This window comes from Halichoerus grypus, chromosome 6 (genome assembly GCF_964656455.1).
Source record: "Halichoerus grypus chromosome 6, mHalGry1.hap1.1, whole genome shotgun sequence".
Lineage (NCBI taxonomy): Eukaryota > Metazoa > Chordata > Mammalia > Carnivora > Phocidae > Halichoerus > Halichoerus grypus.
The window spans coordinates 23,657,354-23,682,692 of NC_135717.1; the positions used below are offsets into that span (position 1 = coordinate 23,657,354).

General features: G+C 44.9%; 1 protein-coding gene and 1 long non-coding RNA gene across 2 annotated transcripts in view; one reads left to right on the plus strand and one right to left on the minus strand.

Annotated features, from left to right (window-relative positions):
* The window catches only part of DNAH3 (dynein axonemal heavy chain 3), a 162,820-nt gene that overhangs the window by 132,176 nt on the left and 5,305 nt on the right, over window positions 1-25,339 (plus strand). The window contains exons 51-58 of the mRNA XM_078074713.1: window positions 2,177-2,375; window positions 5,466-7,607; window positions 13,705-13,930; window positions 16,548-16,792; window positions 18,393-18,509; window positions 22,288-22,442; window positions 23,250-23,417; window positions 24,989-25,131. Of these exons, the coding sequence (XP_077930839.1) occupies window positions 2,177-2,375; window positions 5,466-7,607; window positions 13,705-13,930; window positions 16,548-16,792; window positions 18,393-18,509; window positions 22,288-22,442; window positions 23,250-23,417; window positions 24,989-25,131 (3,395 nt within the window). The remainder of the gene's footprint in view (window positions 1-2,176; window positions 2,376-5,465; window positions 7,608-13,704; window positions 13,931-16,547; window positions 16,793-18,392; window positions 18,510-22,287; window positions 22,443-23,249; window positions 23,418-24,988; window positions 25,132-25,339) is intronic.
* Window positions 6,460-15,213, minus strand: LOC144382249 (uncharacterized). The gene is made up of 3 exons (XR_013448830.1): window positions 14,927-15,213; window positions 13,552-13,914; window positions 6,460-6,655 (listed from the first exon to the last, which is right to left on the minus strand). It is a non-coding gene; the product is annotated as an uncharacterized LOC144382249 (long non-coding RNA).

Here is a 25,339-nt window from a genome sequence, read left to right on the forward strand (position 1 = left end):
GGACCTACCCTAGGACTGAAGAGGGAGCAAACCAAGTTGCCCCTGGGATGAGCCATTTTTGCCATCTGAAGCAGAATATTCCATTTTGATATTGGGAACATCTGACAGGGTTCATGGGGGCAGGGTTGTTGCTGTAATATAATAAAGCCAAGGGGCGCCTGGGTGGCTCAGTCGGTTAAGTGTCTGCCTTCGGCTCAGGTCATGATCCCAGGGTTCCCTGCTTAGCGGGGAGCCTGCTTCTCCCTCAGTCTCTGCCTGCCACTCCCTCGCTTGTGCTCTCTCTCTCTAATCAATAAATAAATAAAAATCTTAAAAAAAATAATAAAGCCAAACAAAACTTTGATGCAAGTGTATTTAAAAAACAGAAAACCTGGGGCGTCTGGGTGGCTCAGTCGTTAAGCATCTGCCTTCAGCTCAGGTCATGATCCCAGGGTCCTGGGATCGAGCCCCGCATCAGGCTCCCTGCTTCGCGGGAAGCCTGCTTCTCCCTCTCCCATCCCCCCTGCTTGTGTTCCCTCTCTGGCTGTCTTTCTCTCTGTCAAATAAATAAAACCTTAAAAAAAAAAAAAAAAAACAGAAAACCTGAAATAAAGAATCCATGATATAGACATGCACATGCATGTACACACAGATGTAAGGGGAAACCCACCTTTATTTTGTTTGCCTATCGTAAACCTGCGGGATGTGGACCTCCATACATGCTGCTTTGTCTAAGAATCCTTGTTCTCTTGTGACGTGTCACTTCAGTCGTGGTGGTGTGATGACTCGTTCAGCTGGGTGACTGACAGAGAATTCATGGAGTGGGGCCAGGGGCCCACAGTTGGAGCTTTGTGACCTGAGCTAACTCATTTTGCCTCCTGAGAACTTGGGGTTTTTTTCTTTGTTTTATTTTGGTTTTTTATTTGGTAATTTGGCTACTAAATAATCCTTAAGGTCCCTTCCAGTTCTAAAATCTTATAATGTTAACCTTTCTTTTAAAAAAAAACATTGAGGGGTGCCTGGGTGGCTCAGTTGGTTAAGCATCCGATTCTTGCTTTCGGCTCCGGTCATGATCTCAGTGTGGGATCGAGCCCTGCTTCGGGCTCCCCACTCAGTGGGGAGTCTGCTGGAGATTTTCTTGCCCTCTCCTTCTGCCCCTCCCTACCGCTCTCGCTCTCTCTCTCTCCCCCTCCATTTCTCCCTCTCTCTCCAAAATAAATAAATAAATCTTAAGTAAATAAATAAACATTGAGATATAATTCACATACCATTAATACTCACCTTTTTAAGTTGCATTTCAGAGAGGTGTTTAGTACAGTCACGGAGGTGTATATGTATCACCACTAATCCTAGATGATTTTTGTCACCCCACAAAAAAACCTAGATCTGTGAATAGTCACTCCTCATTACTCTGCCTCCCCAGCCCTTGGCAACCACTAACTCACTTTCTGCTTCTATGGATTTTCCTTTTCTGCACATTTCATGTAAATGGAATCATAGAGCAGGTGGCATTTTATGTCTGGCTTTCTTTGTCTTTATGGCTGAATAATATTCCGTTGTATTAATTTTGTCTTTGAATGAAAAATAAGGGACAAAACATGCACCATCTCATTTTCCCAGAGCTCACTACCCAGCTGTAATCTCTGTTCCCATTCCTCATCCTTAAACTCTTGCCTTAAACTCCACCCCATCTCCAAGCTTCACTTTATCCTTGACTACCCCTGCCTCATCTCTGAGCTACAGTACATCCCAAACCTCACCCCATCCCTGACCTTCTCCCACCCCTCATGCCTTATTTCTTCCCCAAACTTGCCCTAACCCCCTTCCCAGCTGTCACTCAACCCCCGGGCTTCATCCTTTCCTCCATTTCTCCATCCATCCTTGATCCGTGGGTGTGAAGTTACCCACTGCATATTATCTCTTGGGAATTTGTTTAAAACCCAAACAAAGCTTGATTTTTTTTTTTTTAAGATCACAAATCACATCAAAACCACAGCCCCGAAAGTCCATGCATGCCTCCCTGCTGCCACTCAATGGTTAGAGCCACCCTCCCGTGCTGAACTCCAGGAGGGGGCACCATCCTGGGAGGACGTGGAGGGCCAGGAAGAGCCTCTCCCAGCTTCCTCTATGAAGTGAGTGCCGGGTGCGTGGGGCACCAGGCACTCATCCCCCTACCCCCTCCCCGTGCTGCCCGCAGGATGAATGTGAGGGGGACCTGGCAGAGGCCATGCCAGCGCTGGAGGCCGCGTTGTCTGCACTGGACACCCTGAACCCAGCAGACATCTCGCTGGTGAAGTCCATGCAGAACCCACCCGGCCCTGTCAAGCTGGTCATGGAGAGCATCTGCGTCATGAAAGGGCTGAAACCAGAGAGGAAGCCGGACTCCAGCGGCAGCGGTAACCCCCGTCGCCCCCCACTCACTCCCCCTCAGTGGCCTTCACAGGCTGCTCTTCCCTGGCAGGAGGGGTACCGCGCCCCTCACCCACCTGCCCCAAGCTCATGCATGCTCATCCGCACAGCTCTCTCCTGTGCCTTCACCTTCCTCACTCAGTCAGGGAAAAGACAGGCATCTTTAGGTGAGGCTGAGCTTAGTCAAGGCCCCTGCCTCTGCAAATCATTACAAAAATGAAGGTCATGGGGGGCACCTGGGTGGCTCAGCTGGTTAAACATCTGCCTTCCTTCAGCTCAGGTCATGATCTCATTGTCCCGCATCAGGCTCCCTGCTCAGTGGGAGAGTCTGCTTCTTCCTCTCCCTCTGCCACTCTCTCTCTCAAATAAATAAAGTCTTTAAAAAAAATGAAGGTCATGGGTATGAAAGGACTGACAGAGTAGTGAGTGGTTGCGGGGAAGAGAAACAGAAAGAGCTAGAGAAAGATAAACAGAGAGAGAGAAACTGATGGATAACCAGAGAAGGAAAGACAGAGAATGAGACAGAACTGCAGAGAGATGGAAAGATCAGACAGCTGGAGGGGCACACAAAGATATAATGAACTAAGCAAGAAGTCAGGAGGGAGGGAGGCAGACAGAGGGAACAGAAGAGCTGGAAATGGAGACTTAGGGGCAAAGAGATGGGGCATAGGGAGGCAGAGACTGAGGGGAGGAAGACAAGGAATCAGACTTAGAAACAGGGAGAAAGGATTAGGACAGGGAGGAACACTCCTATAATTGAACCTAGAAGCATTAATAGGTAGAGTATTCGTTCTCCTTAAAATCTGAATGAGATGTAGGACTTTGTATTATTAATAGCAGTGTCTTAGAACTGAACAAGGACTTTAAAAACCAGCTTCACTAATATTCCCTGCCTTTTGAATGCTCCTGTCCTGGGAACAGTCCTGCTATTCCTCTGAAATGCTCAGAAACCCTGATCCCTCATTCAGAAACCTCTGGCTTCTGCTTCCCATTGGCTAGCATTTCCTCTTCCGGGATGGGTGTCAGGCCAAAAACCACATGAAGAAGATGCAGAGGTGACCAGGAATGGACAAGCAGGAAGTGGACTTCACAGGAGAATCCCTTAGGGAAGCAGCTGAGTAAGGATGAGCCAGCCCAGCACTGCTCCACCCTGGGTGCACCCTAGAATCACCCACAGAATGTAAAGAATGCTGAAGCTCATGCCTTCACTTCCAGACACTCTTACTCCATTGGTCTTGGGCACAGCCTGAGCTGTATTTTTTTTTAAGCTCCCAAATGATCTAAGGTGCAGCCAGGGTGGAGAAGGGCTAAGATACGCAAAACATGGCCAAGGTCACAAAAGTTCATCCTCTTCTTGGATCATTGATGATCTGCAAATGGACCACCATTCACCTTTTTTATTTTAAAATTGAAGCAAATGGTGTATGTTATTCATTGATCCTGCAGAATTTTAGCCAGAACATGAAGATGGAACAAAAGAGCAATTGAATTCATTACCTTTGAATGTAAATGAAGCAGATAATTTTCCTACATGCAGACAAAAACCTTCATGGGAAATATTTGTTTGGTTACTGTGCTTGCGTTAGAAACAGGACACATCTGACCTATTGTACTTAATATGATTTCTCAAGTATAACTTTTTTTTAAAAGCCTGAGGTTGGCAAGTGTTTATGTGCTGTGAGCCAAAAGGGCTTACAACTCATTTCCAGCATGTGAACAAAAGGGGTGCAGCCCCGGGATGGGATCGAGGCTCACTCAATCATTAGTCAGCAGGATGGGTGCTGGGGAGAATGAGGGCCCTGCTTTGTTACTGGGTAGGCCAAGGACGGCCTTCTGTATAGTTACAAGCCTTCATGCTGCTTCCCCACCCTTGCTCTTTCTCTTGAGACTGCCTCACTCACAAGGACTGATTGAGTACCATCCAGCCCACTTCCCAGACTTGAAAAGGAATATTCAAAACACATACCCATGGCTCCTTTGCCTTCTCTATGACTGGGACAAGGGGCAACATTCATTCGATACATATTTATTGATAATTGAGTATCAGGCACTATGCCAGATTGTAGTAAACACAGCAGAAGCCAAAAAAAAGGTTGCATAAACAGGTTACATAAACACTGTAAAGGGAATGGACATTCTAGCAGCTGAGATGCAAGAAAATGCTGTGGGAGGGATAGAGTGGCCCAGCTTAGTAATGGAAATCTAGGGAGACCTCTCAGTGGAAGTGACTTTTATTTATTTTTTTAAAGATTTATTTATTTTATTTATTAGAGAGAGAGTGGGAGGCGCAGAGGGAGAGGGAGAGAGAAAATCTCAAGCAGACCACCTGCTGAGTATGGAGTCCAACGCAGGGCTCCATCTCACAGCCCATGAGATCATGACCCATGAGATCATGCCCTGAGCTGAAACCAAGAGTCAGAGGCTCAACCAACTGAGCCACCCAGGCACCCGGGAAGTGACTTTTAAAAGAGCTGAAGTCTGGTTAGGAGCCAGCTAGATGCCATTTACAGGCTAGGTGAAGGGCTCACAGTAGGGAAGCACTTAAGATCATTGAGGAGTTGAAGGAAGGTTCTTCCTGACTGAAGCCTAAGGAGCAAGGCAGAGATGAGGTGGATGAGTTCCGTGGGCCTCCTGGACCACTGTGAGAAGCTTAGATTTTTCTTTATTTTATTTAGATTTTATATTTCTAGAGGAATTTTAAGGTCACAGCAAAATTGAGAGAAGAGTACAGAGATTTCTCATATATTCCTAACCCACACACATGCATATCATCTCCCATTATTGTACCAGAGTGGAACATTTTTTAAAATTGATGAACCTACATTGACACATCATTATCACCCTGAGTCCATAGTGTATATTAGAGCTCACCCTTGGTATTGCACATTCTATGGGTTTGGACAAATATATAATGACATGTATCCATCATTATGGTATCAGACAGAGTATTTTCCTGCCCAAAACATCCTTGGCAGGACCTTGGATTTTTCCCCAAATAGGAGTAACCATTGCAAGCCTTTAAGTCTCAGCCAGAATGTCTTAATAGTAGTCCAATCTCCATTTCTTGTTCTAAACAGGTAAAATGATAGAAGATTACTGGGGAGTTTCAAGGAAGATTCTTGGAGATCTGAAATTCTTGGAGAGTCTTAAGACATATGACAAAGACAACATCCCCCCAGTGATCATGAAGCGGATCCGGGAAAGATTCATTGATCACCCAGATTTCCAGCCAGCTGTCATTAAAAATGTGTCATCTGCCTGTGAAGGTTTGTGCAAATGGGTGAGGGCCATGGAGGTGTACGATCGTGTGGCCAAAGTTGTGGCTCCCAAACGGGAGCGGCTGAGGGAGGCCGAGGCGAAGCTAGATACACAGATGCAGAAACTGAACCAGAAGCGAGCAGAACTGAAGCTGGTGGAAGACCGCCTCCAGGCCCTGAACGATGACTTTGAAGAGATGAATACCAAGAAAAAGACCTTGGAGGAAAACATTGAAATCTGCTCCCAAAAGCTGGTCAGGGCAGAAAAGCTGATCAGTGGCCTTGGCGGAGAGAAGGACAGATGGACAGAAGCTGCCCGGCAGCTGGAGATCCGGTATATTGATCTGACAGGGGATGTGCTGTTGTCCTCAGGGACTGTGGCTTACCTGGGGGCCTTTACTGTGGATTATCGGGCAAGGTGCCAGAAGCAGTGGTTGGCCCAGTGTAAAGACAAGGTCATCCCCAGCTCCAGTGACTTCAGTCTCAGCAACACGTTAGGAGATCCTGTAAAAATCCGTGCCTGGCAAATCGCTGGGCTGCCCATTGACTCTTTCTCCATTGACAATGGCATCATTGTGTCCAATTCCAGACGCTGGGCCTTAATGATTGACCCTCAGGGGCAGGCCAATAAGTGGGTCAAAAACATGGAGAAAGCAAATAAGCTGTCCGTCATCAAATTCTCAGATGCCACCTATGTGAGGACACTGGAAAATGCTCTGCAGCTTGGCACTCCTGTCCTACTAGAAAATGTTGGAGAAGAGCTGGACGCCTTTATTGAGCCCATCTTGCTCAAGTCCACATTCAGGCAGCAAGGGGTTGAGTACATGAGGCTGGGTGAAAACATCATCGAATACTCCAGGGATTTTAAGTTATACATCACAACCCGTTTGAGGAACCCACATTACCTCCCTGAAGTTGCCGTGAAAGTCTGCCTCCTCAACTTCATGATCACACCCTTAGGTCTCCAAGATCAACTCCTTGGCATCGTGGCCGCCAAGGAGAAGCCAGAACTGGAAGAGAAGAAGAATGAGTTGATTGTGGAAAGTGCCAAGAACAAGAAGCAGCTAAAAGAAATTGAAGATAAGATCTTGGAGGTCCTCTCCCTGTCTGAGGGCAACATCCTCGAGGACGAGACTGCCATCAAAGTTTTGTCCTCCTCCAAAATGCTGTCCGAAGAGATCTCTGAGAAACAGGAAATTGCTTCAGTAACAGAAACACAGATCGATGAGACTCGGATGGGCTACAAGCCAGTGGCTGTCCACTCTGCCACCATCTTCTTCTGTATCTCCAACCTGGCCAACATCGAGCCCATGTACCAGTACTCCCTGACATGGTTCATAAACCTCTATGTGCATTCCCTAGCCCACAGCAGTAAGAGTGAAGAACTGGACCTTCGCATTGAGTACATCATTGAACATTTTACCCTCAGCATCTACAACAATGTCTGCCGCTCTCTGTTTGAGAAGGACAAGCTACTTTTCTCCCTCCTCCTGACCATCGGCATCATGAAAGAGAAAAAGCAAATTAATGAGGAGGTTTGGTATTTCCTTCTAACTGGAGGTGTTGCCCTGGACAACCCCTTCCCCAACCCAGCTCCTGAATGGCTGTCTGAGAAGGCATGGGCAGAAGTGGTCCGTGCCTCGGCATTGCCGAAAATGAAGGGCCTCAAGGAACATTTAGAACAAAATGCTGAGGAGTGGAAGCTCATCTATGACTCCACTTGGCCCCATGAGGAGAATTTCCCTGGATCTTGGAACTTCCTTAAGGGATTGGAGAGGATGGTGGTCCTACGATGTTTGAGGCCTGACAAAATCATTCCAGCTATTCGGGAGTTCATTGCTGAACACATGGGCGATGTGTACATCGAAGCCCCTACATTTGATCTCCAAGGGTCCTACAATGATTCCAGTTGTTGTGTACCGTTGATTTTCGTGTTGTCTCCGGGTGCAGACCCAATGGCAGGTAAGGGCAGAATGTTGTATAAAGAACATAAATGGTCCAGAATGCACAGTTGGGTAACAACAGCATGTCCCTTATAGCAGGAATCTCAAACTCAGATGCTTTGAAAGCCAGACCATTAACAGGCTCAGGTGGGGCTAGAAGGGACTACTGAAGATTTCTTTTCCCACCCAAAGGAAGCAGCTGCTACTCAGCTCCCAAGCATTGTGCCGTCTGATAATGTGAGCTCAGGATGGCCAGATCGCCTGATTGTTCAAGAGAAATCAGAAATGTGGAAATTACCCATTTTTACATTTTGATAACTCATTCACATTTTTTCCTAAAAATTGTGAGGACCAGACCGGGGCTAGTTTTAAGCCTGTTGGCTGTTAGTTTATCATCTTTTTTTTTTTTTTTAAGATTTTATTTATTTGAAAGAGAGAATGAGAGACAGAGAGCATGAGAGAGAGGAGGGTCAGAGGGAGAGGCAGACTCCCTGCTAAGCAGGGAGCCCAATGTGGGACTTGATCCCGGGACTGCAGGACCATGACCTGAGCCGAAGGCAGTCGCTTAACCAACTGAGCCACCCAGGCGCCCTAGTTTATTATCTTTGTCTTAAATCATTTTCTCTATTGCTTCTCCCAGTTAGGCTTTTCTTTTGATTTTTAAATTAATTTTTTTTAGATAATTAATACTGTGTATAACTGTGTATAGTTAAAAAAAAAAAAGCAATGCAGAAAAGTACAGAACTGTGGCTCAACCAGTGCCATTTTGTCCCCTCAAGGGACATTTGGCAAAGTGGGGTAACATGTTTTTTTTTTTTTGGTCACAACTAGGGGATGCTACTAGAATATGGTAGATTGAAGCTGAGGTTGCTGCTAACCATCTACCCTGCACAGTCCCCCACAACAAAGGATTATCCCAAAATGGCCCCAAATGTCAGTAGTGCTGAGGTTGAGAAACCATCATGCAGGGTGAAAGGTACATCTTCCTCCTAACCCTTCCAGAAGTAACCATCATTACCAGTTTGTGTATCTTTCCAGAAACCGATTATTGCATATTAACAGGTATGAGTTGTTCACAGGAATAGATTAGTTTTCTGTTCTGTTGGATCTCAAAGCTTTAGTTTTCTGTTACTGAATGAAGAAAGAGTACCAGAAATGCAAATGACAAAGGTTGCCATCCTCCTGTGAAAGCTGGGGAGTTTGACATCTATCCCGACCCAGATACAAAGCCAGCACCCCTGCCCCGCAGAGCAAGTCAGAGGAGCCAGCTGAAATGAACTGGTACCCTTCCCCTTTCCCATACCACAGTGTTATTGTCAAAGATCAATTCATGGCCCCTTCTAGTAGCTTTGTTCTTTTCCCCTATGTCCTTTACGTGACAGATTTAAACAAGAGAAATGAGGGGAAACCGGGAAAGGTAAAGAAGAAAAATGGAGGAAAGGTCAGAGTATGTTCTGTAAAATGATGACAGGCCGGTTACATCCAAAGCCTTATGTTGCATATTCCTATCTGTCTGTGCTAGAGGCCTGATCAGATGCAGCTTGGAGAACTTCCCAGGAGACCTCATGGCTACTGTGTCCCTCGTAGTACCTCACACTAGGAAGCACATTCTATCTGGTTGTCTTTCCTGATTAAGATTGATCAGGGGACTCAGGCATTGTCAGTGTGATCTACCTCCCCATTCCACTTCCCTTGTAAAGCTCCCCATCGGCCTCACACTTAATGTGATGATGGTTCTTAATCTTGGCTGCCCATGGGAATCACCTGGGAGGGCTTTAAGAAAAATCTCCAAGTGCAGGCCATTACCTCCACCAATTAAATTAAAATCTTTGTGAATGAGGCCCAGGCATTATGTTTTATAAGCTTTTCGGGTAATTCCAGTATGTTTTGGAAACAACCAACCTGATGATTTTTAGCAGCCTTAACAAAATTATTCCCCAAATCCCTTATTTCATTAGGGGTTGCAAAACGATATTTTAATTCTATCACTCCTTCCACATTTATTAGCTGGAACTCTTCTATAAAGAAGAATTTTTCTTTGTCATCTCTTTGGTTTACTCTGACTGTGTGTAGTTCAAAAAGGACCAGCAGACGTTTGGTTCATTCCTTGATTTCTCAGCTTTTGGATTAATGAATTGGTAACCTGCAAAGTTACTTAAGCTGTTAAGATTTTCTTTGAGCCATTGTGAGCCCATAGATTTTTCTTTTCTTTTTTTTTTAAGATTTATTTATTTATTTGAGAGAGAGAGAGAGAGCGTGGGGAGGGACAGAAGGAGAGAAGCAGACTCTGCTAAGGGCAGAGCCTGACGTGGGGCTCAATTCCACAACCCTGAGATCATGATCCAAGCAGAAATCAAGAGTTGGACACTCAAATGACCGACTGAGCCACCCAGGCACCCCGTGAGCGCATAGATTTTAACATAGTGGGTGTTTCAAACATGGCGGTGTCTTATTATTTATAATTCTTTTTGATTCTCACGTCATTCAGTCCCCGGCCTGTGGGGGCTCCTTCACGCCTAAAGTTCTCACATAACCCCAGTAGTTTTTTATAGCTTCCTTGCTGTACAGAATTACCATGTATTCCGGGCTCAGCTTGTACAGACTTTTCTTGAAGGAACTCCAGTTCTTTCGGCAGAGGCCAGGGCATTTGGAAACCACAATCTGGGTCCTACCAGATGGATCATTGATTGAAGACCTTACTGCTTACTAATTCTCTTTCTGGCTGTGTCTACCCTGTTCGTTCTGTCAGTGCTTTGAGTTTTTATCTTCAATGACCATGCTTTCCATTTCTAGAAGTTTTATTTGTTTTATTCCAAATCCATGTATTTTTTTTTTCCACAGAATTCCGAGTTTCATTATGCTTTGTGGTCCGTCTTTTAATGATTTTTAGATGTGTTTCTTTCATGGTCTTTTTCAGAGATTATATTAATCTGCTAGAGCTGCTAAAACAAATACCAAAACTCAGTGGTTTAAACAAGAGAAATTTATTTTCTCCAAATTCTGGAGATTAAAAATCCAAAATCAAGGCATCGGCAGGGTTAGTTTCTTCTGAGGCCTCTTTCCTTGGCTTGTTTTTAGCCAACTTCTCCCTGCATCTTTATATGGTTTTCTCTCTGTGAGTGTGTCTATGTCCCAGTCTCCTCGTCTTATGAGGACACCAGTGCTATTGGATTAGGACCTCACCTAATGACCTCATTTTAATTTAATTATCCCTTTCAAAACCCCATCTCTAAATAAAGCCACATTCTGAGCTTCTAGGAATTAGGGCTTCAACATATGGATTTGAAAGGGACACAATTCAGTCCATAACAGAGACCATACGTAATCTTTGATGGTATTCATTCTTCTGAATGCTCTATGTGCTGACTATCCCTTATAGTCATATATTTCCTCATGTAGTTTGTAATTTGTCATTGTGAGTTCACAATCAGCAAGCTTGTGTTATTTCATGGGAGTCTCATAATACCTTGGGTTTTAGAAGTGCCCCAACAGAACAACTTTGCATATGCAAACCCTGATGCCCCAGGGCTTTTGCCATTCTGGATCAATTTTATGGGAAATTTCTCAATTTGGGAATCCCACCCAAAGGGTACCGTAAACTCACACCATTCATCCGCACGTGGCAAAGGCTTCGTGTGTTGTTTTCTCAGTGGAGAGTTGTTTACTTTTTCTACCCAGGTGATGAGCTTCCACATTGCTTCTTGACCAGTAGCCAGTTCCTGGCCACCTTCACATGAAGATGTAGCCCTTTGAGGATCCTAACTGTATGCAAAAGTCTCAGTTCCAGCCTCCCTGTCTCTTATGAGTGCAAAAGTCATGTCTCCACAAACTCCCAACATCTAGACTGGTTAAATGAAATATGGTATATTCCAATGGTGAAATACTGAGTAATCATGAAAACAATAAGACTTTGCTGTACATACAGGCATACCTCTTTTTATTGCACTCCACTTTATTGCACTTTGCAGATGCAGTGGTTTTTTTGTTGTTTTTGTTTTGTTTTGTCTTGTTTTGTTTTACAGATTGAAGGTTTGTGGCAACCTGCATCAAGCTAGTCTATTTGTGCCTTCTTCCTACCTTCCTTCCTTCCTTCCTTCCTTCCTTCCTTTCTCTTTCTTTCTTTCTTTCTTTCTTCCTTTCTCCCTCTCTCTCTTTCTTTCTCTTTTTTAAGATTTTATTTGTTTATTTGAGAGAGAGAGCACGAGTGGGAGGGGGGCAGAGGCAGAGGGAGAAGCAGACGCCGCTGAGCAGGGAACCTGATGCGGGGCTCGATCCCAGGACTCCAGGACCATGACCTGAGCCGAAGGCAGATGCTTAACTGACTGAACCACCCAAGCGCCCCTCTTTTTTTTAAAGAGAACAAATTGGGGCGCCTGGGTGGCTCAATCAGTTAAGCATCCGCCTTCAACTCAGGTCATGATCCCAGGGTCCTGGGATTGAGTCCCACATCGGGATCCTTGCTCAGCGGGGAGTCTGCTTCTCCCTCTGCCTCTGCCTCCCCCCCCCACCCCGGCTTGTTCTCTCTCTTTCTCACTCACTCTCTCTCTGACAAATAAATAAATAAAATCTTTAAAAAAAAATAAAGAGAACAAATCTACACCTTTATTTACTTTTCAGTCAGTTTAAATCCTTGAGGGGTACAGCATCACACGGTTCAGTGGCCAATGGCCTTGGCAGGAAAGTTGCTTCAGAATTTGGCACAAGCCATGCCACTGTTTCCATGAGCACGAGTTAATTTTCCTCACATTACTCTATTTTTGTTCGGTTTGCCACCAGGAGTCACTGTGTCGTTCTTTGCTTCATACACATAAGCACATCTCTTGCCTAGACAGAATTCAGTTTCATGTTGAGCATAAACACCTCCAATTTTAAGAAGAGCTGTCTGCTCCTTCTGGTTCCGAAGAAAAATAGCCTTGGACCACAGCCTTCCAGATGTATTTGTCAATTTAGGAGTCCTGTTCCCAGGGACGCCTGGGTGGCTCAGTCCGTTAAGCGTCTGCCTTTGGCTCAGGTCATGATCCCAGGTTCCTGGGATCGAGTCCCACACTGGGCTCCTTGCTGAGCAAGGAGCCTGCTTCTCCCTCTGCCTGCCTGTCTCTCTCTCTCTGATAAATAAATAAAATCTTAAAAAAAAAAAAAAAGGTGTCCTGTTCCCAGCAGGCTCCACAGGCTCCAAGGTGGTAGAAGGAGTATTGGTGCAACTTTTCAAACAACATTTGCTCACTTCATGTCTCTGGGTCACATTTGGGTAATTCTTGGCCATATTTCAAACTTTTTCATTCTTACTATGTTTGTCATGGTGATCTGTGATCAGTGATTGCAACTTACTGAAAGCTCACATGATGGTTAGCATTTTTTAGCAATAAAATATTGTAAAGTTAAGGTAAATGCATTGTTTTTTAGACATAATGCTATTGCACCCTTAATGAACATAACTTTTATATGTACTGGGAAGCCAAAAAAAAATCATTTGTTCGCTTTATTGCAATATTCACTTTATTGCAGTGGTTTGGAACCAAACCCACAGTATCTCTGAGGTATGCTTGTATTGATGTGGAAAGATCTAAATGAGAGAAGCAAATGTAGTTTTCTACAATTCACATAAGTATAATAGTATATATGCATTCATTTCAATGCATAAAATATCTCTGGAAGGATTCACAAAGAGCTAGTAACTTTGGCTGCCTCTGAGGAAGAGAGAAGTGAAAGAGACTTACTTGAAATTTCACTATACACATGCCTATTTTTCTAGTAAAATACATTTGTAACAACCCAGTTTCTAGTTCTTTGGTTATGTGCTCACCTCTCTAGTTTTGAGTTCCCTCTTCATTTTTGGCACCTGGGAATTTCTCTTTCGTTCAGACTCTGAATTTTTTTCCGGTATGTGTAATTTTTTTTAATCAAGAATGTCTATGTATTCAGAACAAAAGAGGAATCAATAGTAGCTTCTTTTACCCTCTTACCAGAAATCTGAAGCTTCCGCATAGAGATGCTTTTTTTTGTAGTTGACAGGAGCCAGTGATTTTGTTGTAACCCTTCCTTCTGCACTGTTATTGTTAATATGGTCTTAGTTGGCCTGTCCTTTTTCAAAAGCCCCCTTTTCTTCCTGGTTGCAGGCCTGCTGAAGTTTGCCGACGATCTTGGCATGGGAGGTGCCAGAACACAGACCATCTCCCTTGGCCAAGGCCAAGGCTCCATTGCTGCCAAAATGATCAACACTGCCATCATAGATGGGACCTGGGTGGTGTTACAGAACTGCCACCTGGCCACGAGCTGGATGCCCACGCTGGAGAAGATCTGCGAGGAGGTGATTGTTCCTGAAAGCACTAACATAAGATTCAGGTGAGGTGCCGCCCTGCCCACCCCCCCAACAGCCTGTTTCTGGGCCCCAACCTTGAGTTCCAGACGTCATGCTGGTGGCTGGGAATGCAAAGGTGAACAAACATAGTTCTGCTTTTAAGAGGCTCTCAGGCTAACAGAAGACAGACCACAGATAAGTGATGTTGACATCATGCAATATCTACCGTACTTGTTTACACAAGAACCATGGAACACAGAAAAGGGAAGGGAAAGTTGGGGAATGCCTGGAGGCCTGACAGTTGCGTGGGGTTTTGAAAGATGAATAGGAGTTTGCCAGGAAAGACATTTCAGGCAGAAGGGACAGCATCTGTAAAAGCAGAAGTGTGTATGAAGGAAACACTGAGCCGTTATTCTATGACTGTGGGGTATGTGCTGTGAGACATTGTTCTGGGATGTACTATGAGATGTGTCTGGGAAGGTAGATTCAATGTCGGCAAATCTGATTTTTTAAAATTGTGTTGAGGGCGCCTGGGTAGCTCAGTTGTTTAAGCGACTGCCTTCAGCTCAGGTCATGATCCTGGAATCCCGGGATCGAGTCCCGCATTGGGCTCCCTGCTCAGCGGGGCGTCTGCTTCTCACTCTGACTCTCCCCCCTCTCATGCTCTCTCTCTATCATTATCTCTCTCAATAAATAAATAAAAATCTTTTAAAATTGTGTTGAAAAAAAACCTTACCTAAAAAAAAAAGAAGAAGAAGAAGAAGATAGCAGGAGGGGAAGAATGAAGGGGGGGAATCGGAGGGGGAGACGAACCATGAGAGACGATGGACTCTGAAAAACAAACTGAGGGTTCTAGAGGGGAGGGGGGTGGGAGGATGGGTTAGCCTGGTGATGGGTATTGAGGAGGGCACGTTCTGCATGGAGCACTGGGTGTTATGCACAAACAATGAATCATGGAACACTACATCAAAAACTAATGATGTAATGTATGGTGATTAACATAACAATAAAAAATTTTTAAAAAAGAAAAAAAACCTTACCTGGAGTGTAGACACCATTGTCCATGCTGCTCTATCCTATATTTCTTGGGCTCTGCAGAATTGTAATCAATATTAGAAACGTCTACTTGTTTTTTGTGAACTTTAAGCCCAACAACACTGGGCCTTGGTTTTTGCATATACAGAAGGATGAGATAAACCAGACAGACTTCAAAGCCCTTTTCAACTCAAATGTTCTCTTATTCCGGGCCAAGGGTCAGCAAACGATGGCCTGCAGACCAAATACAGCCTGCTACCTGTTTTGCTTAGCTTGTAAGCTGAGAAGAATTTTATACATTTTTAGATGGTTGGAAAAAAAAAAACAAAACAAGAATAATATTTCATGACACATGAAAACTAAATGAAATTCAAATTTCAGTGTCCACAAATAAAGTTTTATTGAAATACAGCCATGCTTATTCATACACTATGACTGCTTTCACATCACAAGCCGTTGTGACCGACACCATATGGCTTGCAGAGCCTACAGTATTTACTCTTTGATCTTTTATAGGAAAAGCTTGCCAACTCCTGTCCTAGGCCACAAAGCTTGCTAGTTATTTTCATTTTAGTCATGTCTGCCCGAAAACAGGAAAGTGTTTGGTGTTTATTTACAAAGCCACATTAGGCCATAGTTTATTGTATTCATGAAAGACTCATATAAAATTCATGGAAGATTTTAAGGGGGATCCATCAGTTTCAGGAATTCTATCTAGTTCGGGATGGTGAGTTGACTAAATACCGTCAGTGACACACTCAATGAACAAAAAATTATTCATGCTGACATTAAGGTCCTCTAGACTATGGTCCTAACCCAAAAGTCCTTACCTCAGGTGCCTCCAGGACCCAGGAATATAACATACATGAGTGAAGAGGACAGGCACAAGGGATCTAGCAGTTCCCACACTACGCTAGCAATCATCACGGGCAGTCAGCCTTGCTGTCCGACATCAACGGAGAGATGTGGCGACGGTGATGAACTAGAAGCCCGTGCCCTTTAGAGAAGAGCAGTGACTGCCTAATACCAAGTGACTGTTGCCATACAGGAAGGCAGGCCCCTTGTGATCGGATTTTCTGATTATTTTCAAGGGAAGGTGGGAATCTAGAATTCAAAAAAAAAAAAAAGCCCTAGATTTTTAAAAGTTGGCAACTACTTCAAAACTATGCTATAACATGGTGTTGGTTTGCAAGGTATGAGCTAAACACCACCTAACTGCAGCCTGAAGTCAGGCCTCAAGCTACATGTTGACGGCCTCTTCTCTCCCTTCCTGGCCACTCCTGGGGTGCCAGGAATAGTATCTGGCCATCACAGATGCTTAGGTAGTCTAGTGGTGGGTGGAATGTGGTGTGGCGTTTAAGAGAGGGCCTTTGTCAGTTGCTTCTAAGTATTTTGTCCTTGAAAAACCCACGTGACCGCTGCATGCCTCCATTTCCTCACTGGTACAAGGGGATAGCTAATCCCTTCACACAGCCACCCTGGATTCAAGTGAAGGAAGGACACATGTTCTCATGGGGTTTGGCATCTAGTAGTGCTTAATAACACGGTGGCTATTATTTTTTGTTATTGTTTTTCTATATAACTTATTGCATTGCTCTAACTAGTTAAGGTCTGTTGTTCTTCCAGACTCTGGTTAACCAGCTATCCATCAGAGAAATTTCCAGTTAGCATCCTCCAAAATGGGATCAAAATGACCAATGAGCCCCCCAAAGGGCTCCGGGCCAACCTTTTGCGCTCCTACCTCAATGACCCCATCTCGGACCCCCTATTCTTCCAAAGCTGCACAAAGGCGGTCATGTGGCAAAAGCTGTTATTTGGCCTTTGTTTCTTCCATGCCATTGTTCAAGAGAGGAGAAACTTCGGACCCCTAGGTAAGAGGTGATAGTGCCCCTGGGCTGCTGGGGCCCAGATCACACACAGATACAGGTGTGTGTTCGAGTTTGTGCTCAGAGAGGGTTGCCAGTAAAATGCTGTGTAAGTATACGCTGTGTAGTATTTGGGACAGACTTAGACTAAGCATGATTTGTTTATCTGAAATTTAAATTTCACTGACTGTCCTGTACTTTTACTTAATAAATCTGGCAGCCCCTATAACCAGGTTACTATCAATGTCAGGGAAAGAGCTGATGCTCCAAAATCAGAGGTCTCCTAATTACTGAAGTAATACGTTGATGAGAAGATTGTAGGCCCTTCCCTTTGATGGGTATTTGCTTATCTTAGGCACGAGGGAGTTGTCCCTCCGGAGTTGTCCCTCGTGCCTACTCCCCCAGGGAGTTGTCACCAGCTAATTTATGACATTGTAAGTAGTTCTCTACAAATGTGCATAAGAATGAAAGAAATACAACCTGGACATTTGTGCTTCTTCCTGAAAAAATAAAAATAAATTTCATTATTAATGTAACCTATCCATGGCCTAACTTAATTTAATACTTTATATTAACTTAATACTCTTGTTAGAGCAGAACATCAAATTGCTAAATACAGATTCTACATCCACTTGGTTTTAAGGTTGGGCTGCCTCTGATTTTGTTCAATAGCCTTGAAATGACCCACCTCAATGTATTTTCAGCTGTTCTTTTGGGTTAGATAAGGAGGCAAACTGTCCTCTTGGTGATTCTCTCTGAGCAACCTCTTTCCTTCTACCATCACACCATAGCTCCACAGACCACCTGACCCTTACACTGAGGGGTGCAGGGATGAAACAGTTGCGGGGGGGGACATCCCCCTGCATCTGAGTTTCATACACCACATTCTCGTACCACTGTTCTTCCACCCACACCAGATTTCCAAAAATCTATGTAATAGTTTGGCTTGCAACCAACTGGCCAGTTGTGTTTTGTGTGCCAGACCACGGATTTTATTATTTTGTTATATTTTTTATTTGCACATAAATGTTCGGGAGGAAATTAAATGTCTTTGTTGAACACAGATCCGACCATACCCTGCTGTCTCCCACCACGCCCAGTTAGTTCATGCATTTGTGCCCCTTTCCCAGACCCACTGGGCGTTTATCACTATACCCTTGAAAATGCAAGCGATAGTTTCTTCAAGGTTGGCTATCCCATTTTCCCATGAGCACAATGAGGGGAATTCTCAAAGCTGACTTAGTTCTGTTGCCTAATCATAGATACTGCTCTCTAGCTATGCTTTAGTGTTATTTTTGGAACTCCGTGCATTACCACAGTATACCAGCCAGGGTGAATAATTCTCATTCCACAAATCCCACGATATTAACATCCACCTTAACAAATGGGGAGATCCATAAGGAAATTGATTTTAGAATGGATGTTTTCTCAGGCAGAATGGCTCCCATGTTGGCAGTAAATGTCAAGGCTAATAGTTGGCCTGGTGCTTGATATTCATGGGGCTGAAAGAGGCTCCTGATCCATAATGATGCTTAACTCTACAGCTCAATGTCTGAGTGGAAATTATGAGCTCTTGGCACTGAAGCCTCTTCCATGCTTTGTGCAGGTTGGAATATTCCTTACGAATTCAATGAATCTGACCTGAGGATTAGTATGCGGCAGATCCAGATGTTTCTGAATGACTGCAAGGAGGTGCCATTTGATGCTCTAATTTACCTAACAGGTATTTATGGGAGGAAGCTTTGCAGTTATAAATCTCCAGTATCATACTCCACCCTTCTACTCTTCTGATCCCATCTCTATTCATTTACTTACTCACTCATTCATTCTTTCAACTAACATTGAGCTCTTACTAATGCTGGTCACCATGCCAGATATTGTAAAAAACTAGGATACAATTCCTACCTTCAAGTGGCTCACAGTCTACAAAGGAAAATATATACATATATATATAAATAAATGACAGGGTACCTGGGTGGTTCAGTTGGTTGGGCATCTGCCTTCGGCTCAGTCATGATCTTGGGGTCCTGGAATCGAGCCCCGTATTGGGCTCTCTGCTTAGCAGGGAGTCTGCTTCTCCCTCTCCCTCTGCCCCTCCCCGCACTTGGACTCTCTCTGTCTCTCTCTCTCAAGTAAATAGATAAAATCTTTTTTAAAAAATGCTTTTAAAAAGAAATAAAAGACAATACAGTGATAAGTTCAACAAGAGAAATATTTATGAAGTAGAAAGGTAGCACAATGATTAAATCTCAGGGATGGGGTAGGGGATGATCATGGAAAACTTCCTGAAGGCATAAAGGATGAGTTTTGAGGGATGTATAGGAGTTTATAAGTGGAAGAAGAAAGTAGGGTAGGCCGTGGGAAGGAAGAAGGAGAGCAATCCCAACAGAGGTTCCCTGAGGTGAAAACAGCACTTGCTGTTTTGTATTAAAGCAGTCTATCAGTGACCTTTTATTAGTCACCCAATATATACTAGTACATAATATGGAAGAATGTAAATGTGTAAAACTTGGTTGCTTCCCTCAAGGAACACATCATGTAACCCCAGAGATAGGAGATAAACTATAGACGGGCTAAGTGAGTGGAATACCATGGCCAAAGGTCAAAATGCATCTTAGTAGGAAAACCCTGGGCATTTTCAAGATTACACACAAGTTTCTTCCTTAGCTCCATATGTTAAGGAGTTTGTCTGGATACGTTCCCCGATCATGCGGCAGGCACTCTATATACACAGTCATCACATCCAGTCTCCATAGCAACCTTATGAGCTTCACGTTAGTTACCCCATTTTATAGCTGGTGAGACTGAGGCCTCTGGGCAGTGGTTCTCAACCAAGGGCAGTTTAGCCCCCCAGGGGACATTTGGCAATGTCTGGAGACATTTTTGGCTGTCGCCACTAAATAGAGGTGCTACTGGGTAGAAGCCAGGGATGCTGCTAAACATGCATCATTGTCCTACAATGCATAGGACAGCCCCCACCACACAGAACTATCCAGTGCAACATGTCAATAGTGCGAAGATTGAGAAATCTTGCTTTAGAGTAATTAAGTTCAGTTGTAAGATGTCACGCAGACCTTAACTCAGCACACTGTCCCCTGCAACAAAACCCCAAGTGACACACACAACATAAGGTCGGTGGCTATTAGAACTTCTCTAAAGAAGTGAGTCCTATTCCTATCATTTCAGGCCATTCAGAGGCACATGCCAGTGCTCTTCTTCAGAATGCAGAATGAATGCATCCTTGCCCTGGGGTAAGGTCTTAGTATTGGACTGTCAGCAGATCATAAAGCAGCCTGCCCCAACCATGTCAGCCAGCGTGAGGATACTCACTTCCCACCTATTCCCGTCAGGATGGACTAGTTAGGCTGAGATAATCAACAATCCGCGCATCTCAAGGGTGTAAGACTTCAAAGGTCCATTTCTCGCCCTCTCTACATGTCCATTGTGAATTGGCAAGGGTCTGTGCTCATTGTCATTATTTATCAGGGGCACGGCTGGCAAAAGCTCCAGTGACTCTCGATGCCACATCTCAGGACATACATGTGTGTCATACCGCCACAGGGAGAACACTGAAGGGCTCGTGCCAGGAATTAACTGCATACAAACTCGTCTCCCACACCCTGCCCCTGCAAGGGACCCAGAGAAGTGCAACCTGCCTATATGCGTGGCAGGAAAGAAAAAAAAAAAAAAACAGATATGGCTGATCATTAGAACTCTGTACTGACACTAATCAGAGAGACAGGTCTCGTTTTTTGGACAGTGGTTATCAAATTAGATGGCCCAAAGTCAATACATTCTTAATCCGATACCCCCAGCCCTTTAGCAGGGAGAGTAGAGACCTTAGAAGAGACAAAAGCACATCCTGATGCCTGTAGGAACTTCTGCTCTTGCTACCAGAATAGACATATAAGTAGCTATAAAGAAATGTACCTTCCAGGGCGCCTGGGTGGCTCAGTTGGTTAAGCGACTGCCTTCGGCTCAGGTCATGATCCTGGAGTCCCTGGATCGAGTCCCGCATCGGGCTCCCTGCTCAGCAGGGAGCCTGCTTCTCCCTCTGACCCTCCCCCCTCTCATGTGCTCTCTCTCTCTCTCATTCTGTCTGTCTCAAATAAATAAATAAAATCTTTAAAAAAAAAAAGAAATGTACCTTCCTAAACAGACATAAAACCCAAAGCCTGCAAGGATATCCCCTGAAGGAAAATTTGCTGATAAGGAAGTGCTCCAGGACTCTGTGCCTGAGATTTACCTTCACTTGCGTTCCCTCTTGGGTGCCCTGTAGCTCTGCCATACTGACTTCGGTGAGGGAAAACCACTGTCTCTTTAATGTTATATTTTAATTATTGTATTTAATATAGTGCTATCAAAAACTTGTTTATAGCCGGGACAGGCTGTGACGTTCAAACTGAGCTTTGCTAAAGGCCTGGACAAGTCCACAGAGAGAGCCTCAGAAATCTAGATGGTCTGGACAGCTTCTGCCAGGGCTCAAATTACTCAAGAAGTATGAGCTTCCCCTTAGACCCTTACTTCTCCCTTAATGAACCACCCAGATCCTCCTCCTAGGCATTTAGACCCCTCCAAAACCAAGAGAAGCTGAGGCCTCTCGCCCCAAACTTGGGCCATACTTCCTATTTCTTGTCTGTAGACCTGTGTCTTCCTGGAATGGTTGGGATTGGAAATGAGCCCATCTTTCACACACACTATACACACAGATGTGTTTCCTCCCTGCAGACTAGTGTGTTGTCCATAACTATGAAATACCAGGTAGCACCCACATACTGTGGAATCTGGACCAGCTAGAAAATGGGTCATGGGGTTAGTGAGAATGATTTGATGTGGCTTCCAAAGAATTACCTAATTCTTTTTGTGGAAATCTGAGTGTAGAAACCTGAGTCTCAGAGAATGATATTAATAAAGGGGGTGGAGTATCCCAAAGCAGGATGTATGGGATAATCTCAATTTTCTAAAATAAATAAATATATATATTTGTAATAGCTATAATAAATTGAATGCTTTCTGTGTGCCAAGCACTATACTAAATGTTTTATAAGCTTTATTAACCGCGACCTTGTAAAATGGTTACTGCAATTATCTCTACTTCTTGATGGATAAGGAACTGCTGGAATTGGAACCCAGGACTGTCTCATGCCAGAGTGCTTGTCCTGAACCATCTTTCTGTAATGCCTTTCACGTATGTATACACACACCCGCATAGCTGAAGAAGAAGCCTAAATGTTCATAGTTACCTCTGGCGGAATTATTGGTGATTGTAGTATATTTCTTTCAGTTTATTTCTGCTTCCTAATTTCTAATAAGGTGAATAGGTACTATTTTTGTAGCAAACATAATACCAAAAAGGCCTGGTGTCATCCCAAGGTGAGCATTGGTTTCAGCAACCCTGTGTCTCAGCAGAGCTCCTTGGCTGGAGAATCCTGTTTTAGGTTAATGACCAAGTTCATTATGACCTTCCTTGGGCTCAACTTCTTCCTGTTGGTTGTCCCCAGGGGAATGTAATTACGGAGGCAGAGTGACTGATGACAAAGACAGGCGTCTCCTGCTGTCCCTTCTGTCCACGTTCTACTGCAAGGAAATTGAGGAGGATCATTACTGTCTCGCTCCTGGAGACATTTACTACATCCCTCCTCATGGCTCCTACCAGGTGAGGGGCTTGGCAATCCCCATGTGGCTAGGGGCTGCAGGGTAGGCAAGGAGGGCCCAGAGGTAGCCTTGGGCTTCCTGACTTAGGCCCATAAACTATTTCCAGTATTCCAAAAAGCCTCTAAGAGAGACATTATTACTGTTTAATGAAAACTGAGCATTTGATAGATAAGGCCTTTTCAAAATGTGGGGTCCATCTTGGGGGGTTAAGGGGACAGATGGCTAAGATGAGGCCTTAGTAGTAAACAGGCTGGAAATTGGTACTTGAAAACAAAGGTTCAAAGGGAAAGGACAGAAAAACTGGATGGAAGAAGGAGACAGGAAAAAGAAAACAGGAAATCTGCGAGAGATTGAAAAGGACTTTCTTTTTTTGAGCACCTGTTATATGCCAAGGCCCAGTCCTCTGTAACCTGACTTATCTTCCCATTTACAAATAAGGAAACTGGGTGTCAAGGTGACACAATTCGTTTGCAATAGAGCTAGGATCCAAATCCAGTTCTGTCTCAATGCAGAGCCAGAACTACTGGGGGGCAGGGGGGAAACAAAGAGAAGCTAGGGGTGGGAAGGGAGATACTCAGACCTCTGCCTTCATACTCACTCCCCAGAAAACTGTATGAGGAAGAGCTTGGGATGTGTTCACTCTGTGTGTGTGTTGGGGGCGGGGGGTTGGTGTGTGGGGTGGTGGGCAGGCGTGGCCCGTGGTACCAACCCAGTGTGATTCTTGCTTGGGTTAGGTCTGGCCAAGCCCTGAGTGATCTCTGGGACCTGAGGGTACCTGGGTTTGTGTCAATTGAAGATTTCTTTCCAGTCCTATATCGACTATCTCAGGAACCTACCCATCACAGCCCACCCAGAAGTCTTTGGCCTCCATGAGAATGCTGACATCACCAAGGACAACCAGGAAACCAACCAGCTGTTTCAAGGGGTGCTGCTGACCCTCCCTAGGCAGGCAGGAGGGAGTGGCAAATCCCCTCAGGTAACCAGGTGTGGGGCAGGAGACATAGTTCTGTTTCCCAGGCAGTTTTCCACCTGGTGGTCACGCAGGATTGTGGCTGATGACCAGGAAAGCAGAAGAGTGGAGGTCTAGCAGACCCCTGAGGGGAGAGTATGGGTGCCCGGGTCTTCCTGCTGAGAGTCCTTAGATACAGAGCTGGAAGAGCACCAGTGTTTCCAGATTGTCAGCTGCTCCTGGATACTCTTCATGATTCGTTGCTATACCCATATATCATCTACACTCCATTTACATAATATTTAAAACTAAGTCTCTTTTGCTTAAAAACATTTCTTTTAAAAGCTGCTCATCAGTACCATAAGTGGAAACCCAATGTCATTTCCATAAAGTCATGACAGCCACAAAAAAGAAAATGAAAGCTAAATAGTTATTAGGTTCCTCGCAGATGATGTCGCTGAGGCCCTGCTGGCTCCTTGTGGAAAGAGGAAGATCAGCCAGTGTTACAGAGCGTCTAATTAGCACTGATCCAAGACTTTGTCCTTGAGAAGAATGAAAAGTGAAAGGTGGCTGAAACTTGGAAAGAGAGTGACTTTCTCACCTTGTGATTCAACATGATTTGCTCCATGTCCTGGAAACACCTAGAATCAATCATTTTGGGTGCCTTTCGTGGTTAGTGCACACTTTATGAAGCGCAGACCCCGTCCACCATCCTCAATCTACAGATGAGGGTGAAATGAGCATGAGAGGTAGAGACCTGCTTCAAAGTGTTCATCAGCTCAGGCAGAGCCAGACCCAGGACCACCATCTCCTGACGCCACCACATCCTCCTCTTTCCCCGTCCTTCCCTTCCCTACCTTCCGAGCTAACCCATGTTCACGCCATCTCAGCTGTGGATTTCTCTTGATTTGGCTCATAGCGCCATAAGTGACAATAGGTATGAAGATAAAGTAGCCTGCGTGGTCTCAGTTTAGGGATGGAAATTCCCCCTCACAGAAGAGAGAAGAGGGAAGGAAGTGCGTGTTCCAAGCCTCTCAGATCCACAGGATGGCCGAGCTCTCTGTCTCTCCCACAGCCAGGTCCTACTCCTTGTTCCTCTAGGCCTGTCCCCTCTCCACTTGGCCAACTCCATTGCCCTGGACTATTCTTGCTCAACACTGAGGAATGGCCTACTACCTTCCCAGGTGGCCTGTCCTGTCGCTGGCACTGAGCAAGAGTCCCATCTGTACCGTGAGCTGGTTCTGAGACGCTGGCTGAGGGAGCTGTGGGAGATGCTCTCCTAGGGCTGACCTTAAAAGACAGGAGTTTAGCAGGGTTCAGTGCTGCTCTGAGGCTACCTGGCTGAGCAAGAATTCCCTGCCCAGCCCTCAGGCTCTCATTGCTCTGCTTTGTTACTTTCTGGGCCAAGAGGCAATGCCTTCCCAAAGACCAGTAGAGAGGTGAGGGCCCTCCTTTTCCCCGGGGCAGATTTGGCTTCTGTGGGAGATGTCCCAGGAAGATCATACAGACTCAATGTGAACTGGTTCAGGTTTACCCAGACAAAACCACAATGCACAGGCCTTGTTTCTCATTCACCTCTCTACTGTCTGCCCTTTAAGGAAGTGATTGAAGAGCTGGCCCAGGACATACTCACCAAGCTTCCCAATGACTTTGACCTGGAAGTGGTTGTGAAGTTGTACCCTGTGGTCTATGAGGAATCCATGAACACTGTCCTAAGACAGGAGCTCATCAGATTCAACAGGTGGGCCAGATGGTCTTACTTGGATCCTGGGAACTTGGATCCTGGGAGTTGGAGTGTAGGGGTATGATCTCATGGGCGGTAACAGATGTGTATGCTTGATAAGGGCTGCTGTGCAAAGGAAGTGGCTTGCCCCACTTATAGGGAGGGCTGTCAAAAGGGCCATCCCAGCGTGTGTTCACCTACTGTTAAATCATTTTTTCTATTCATT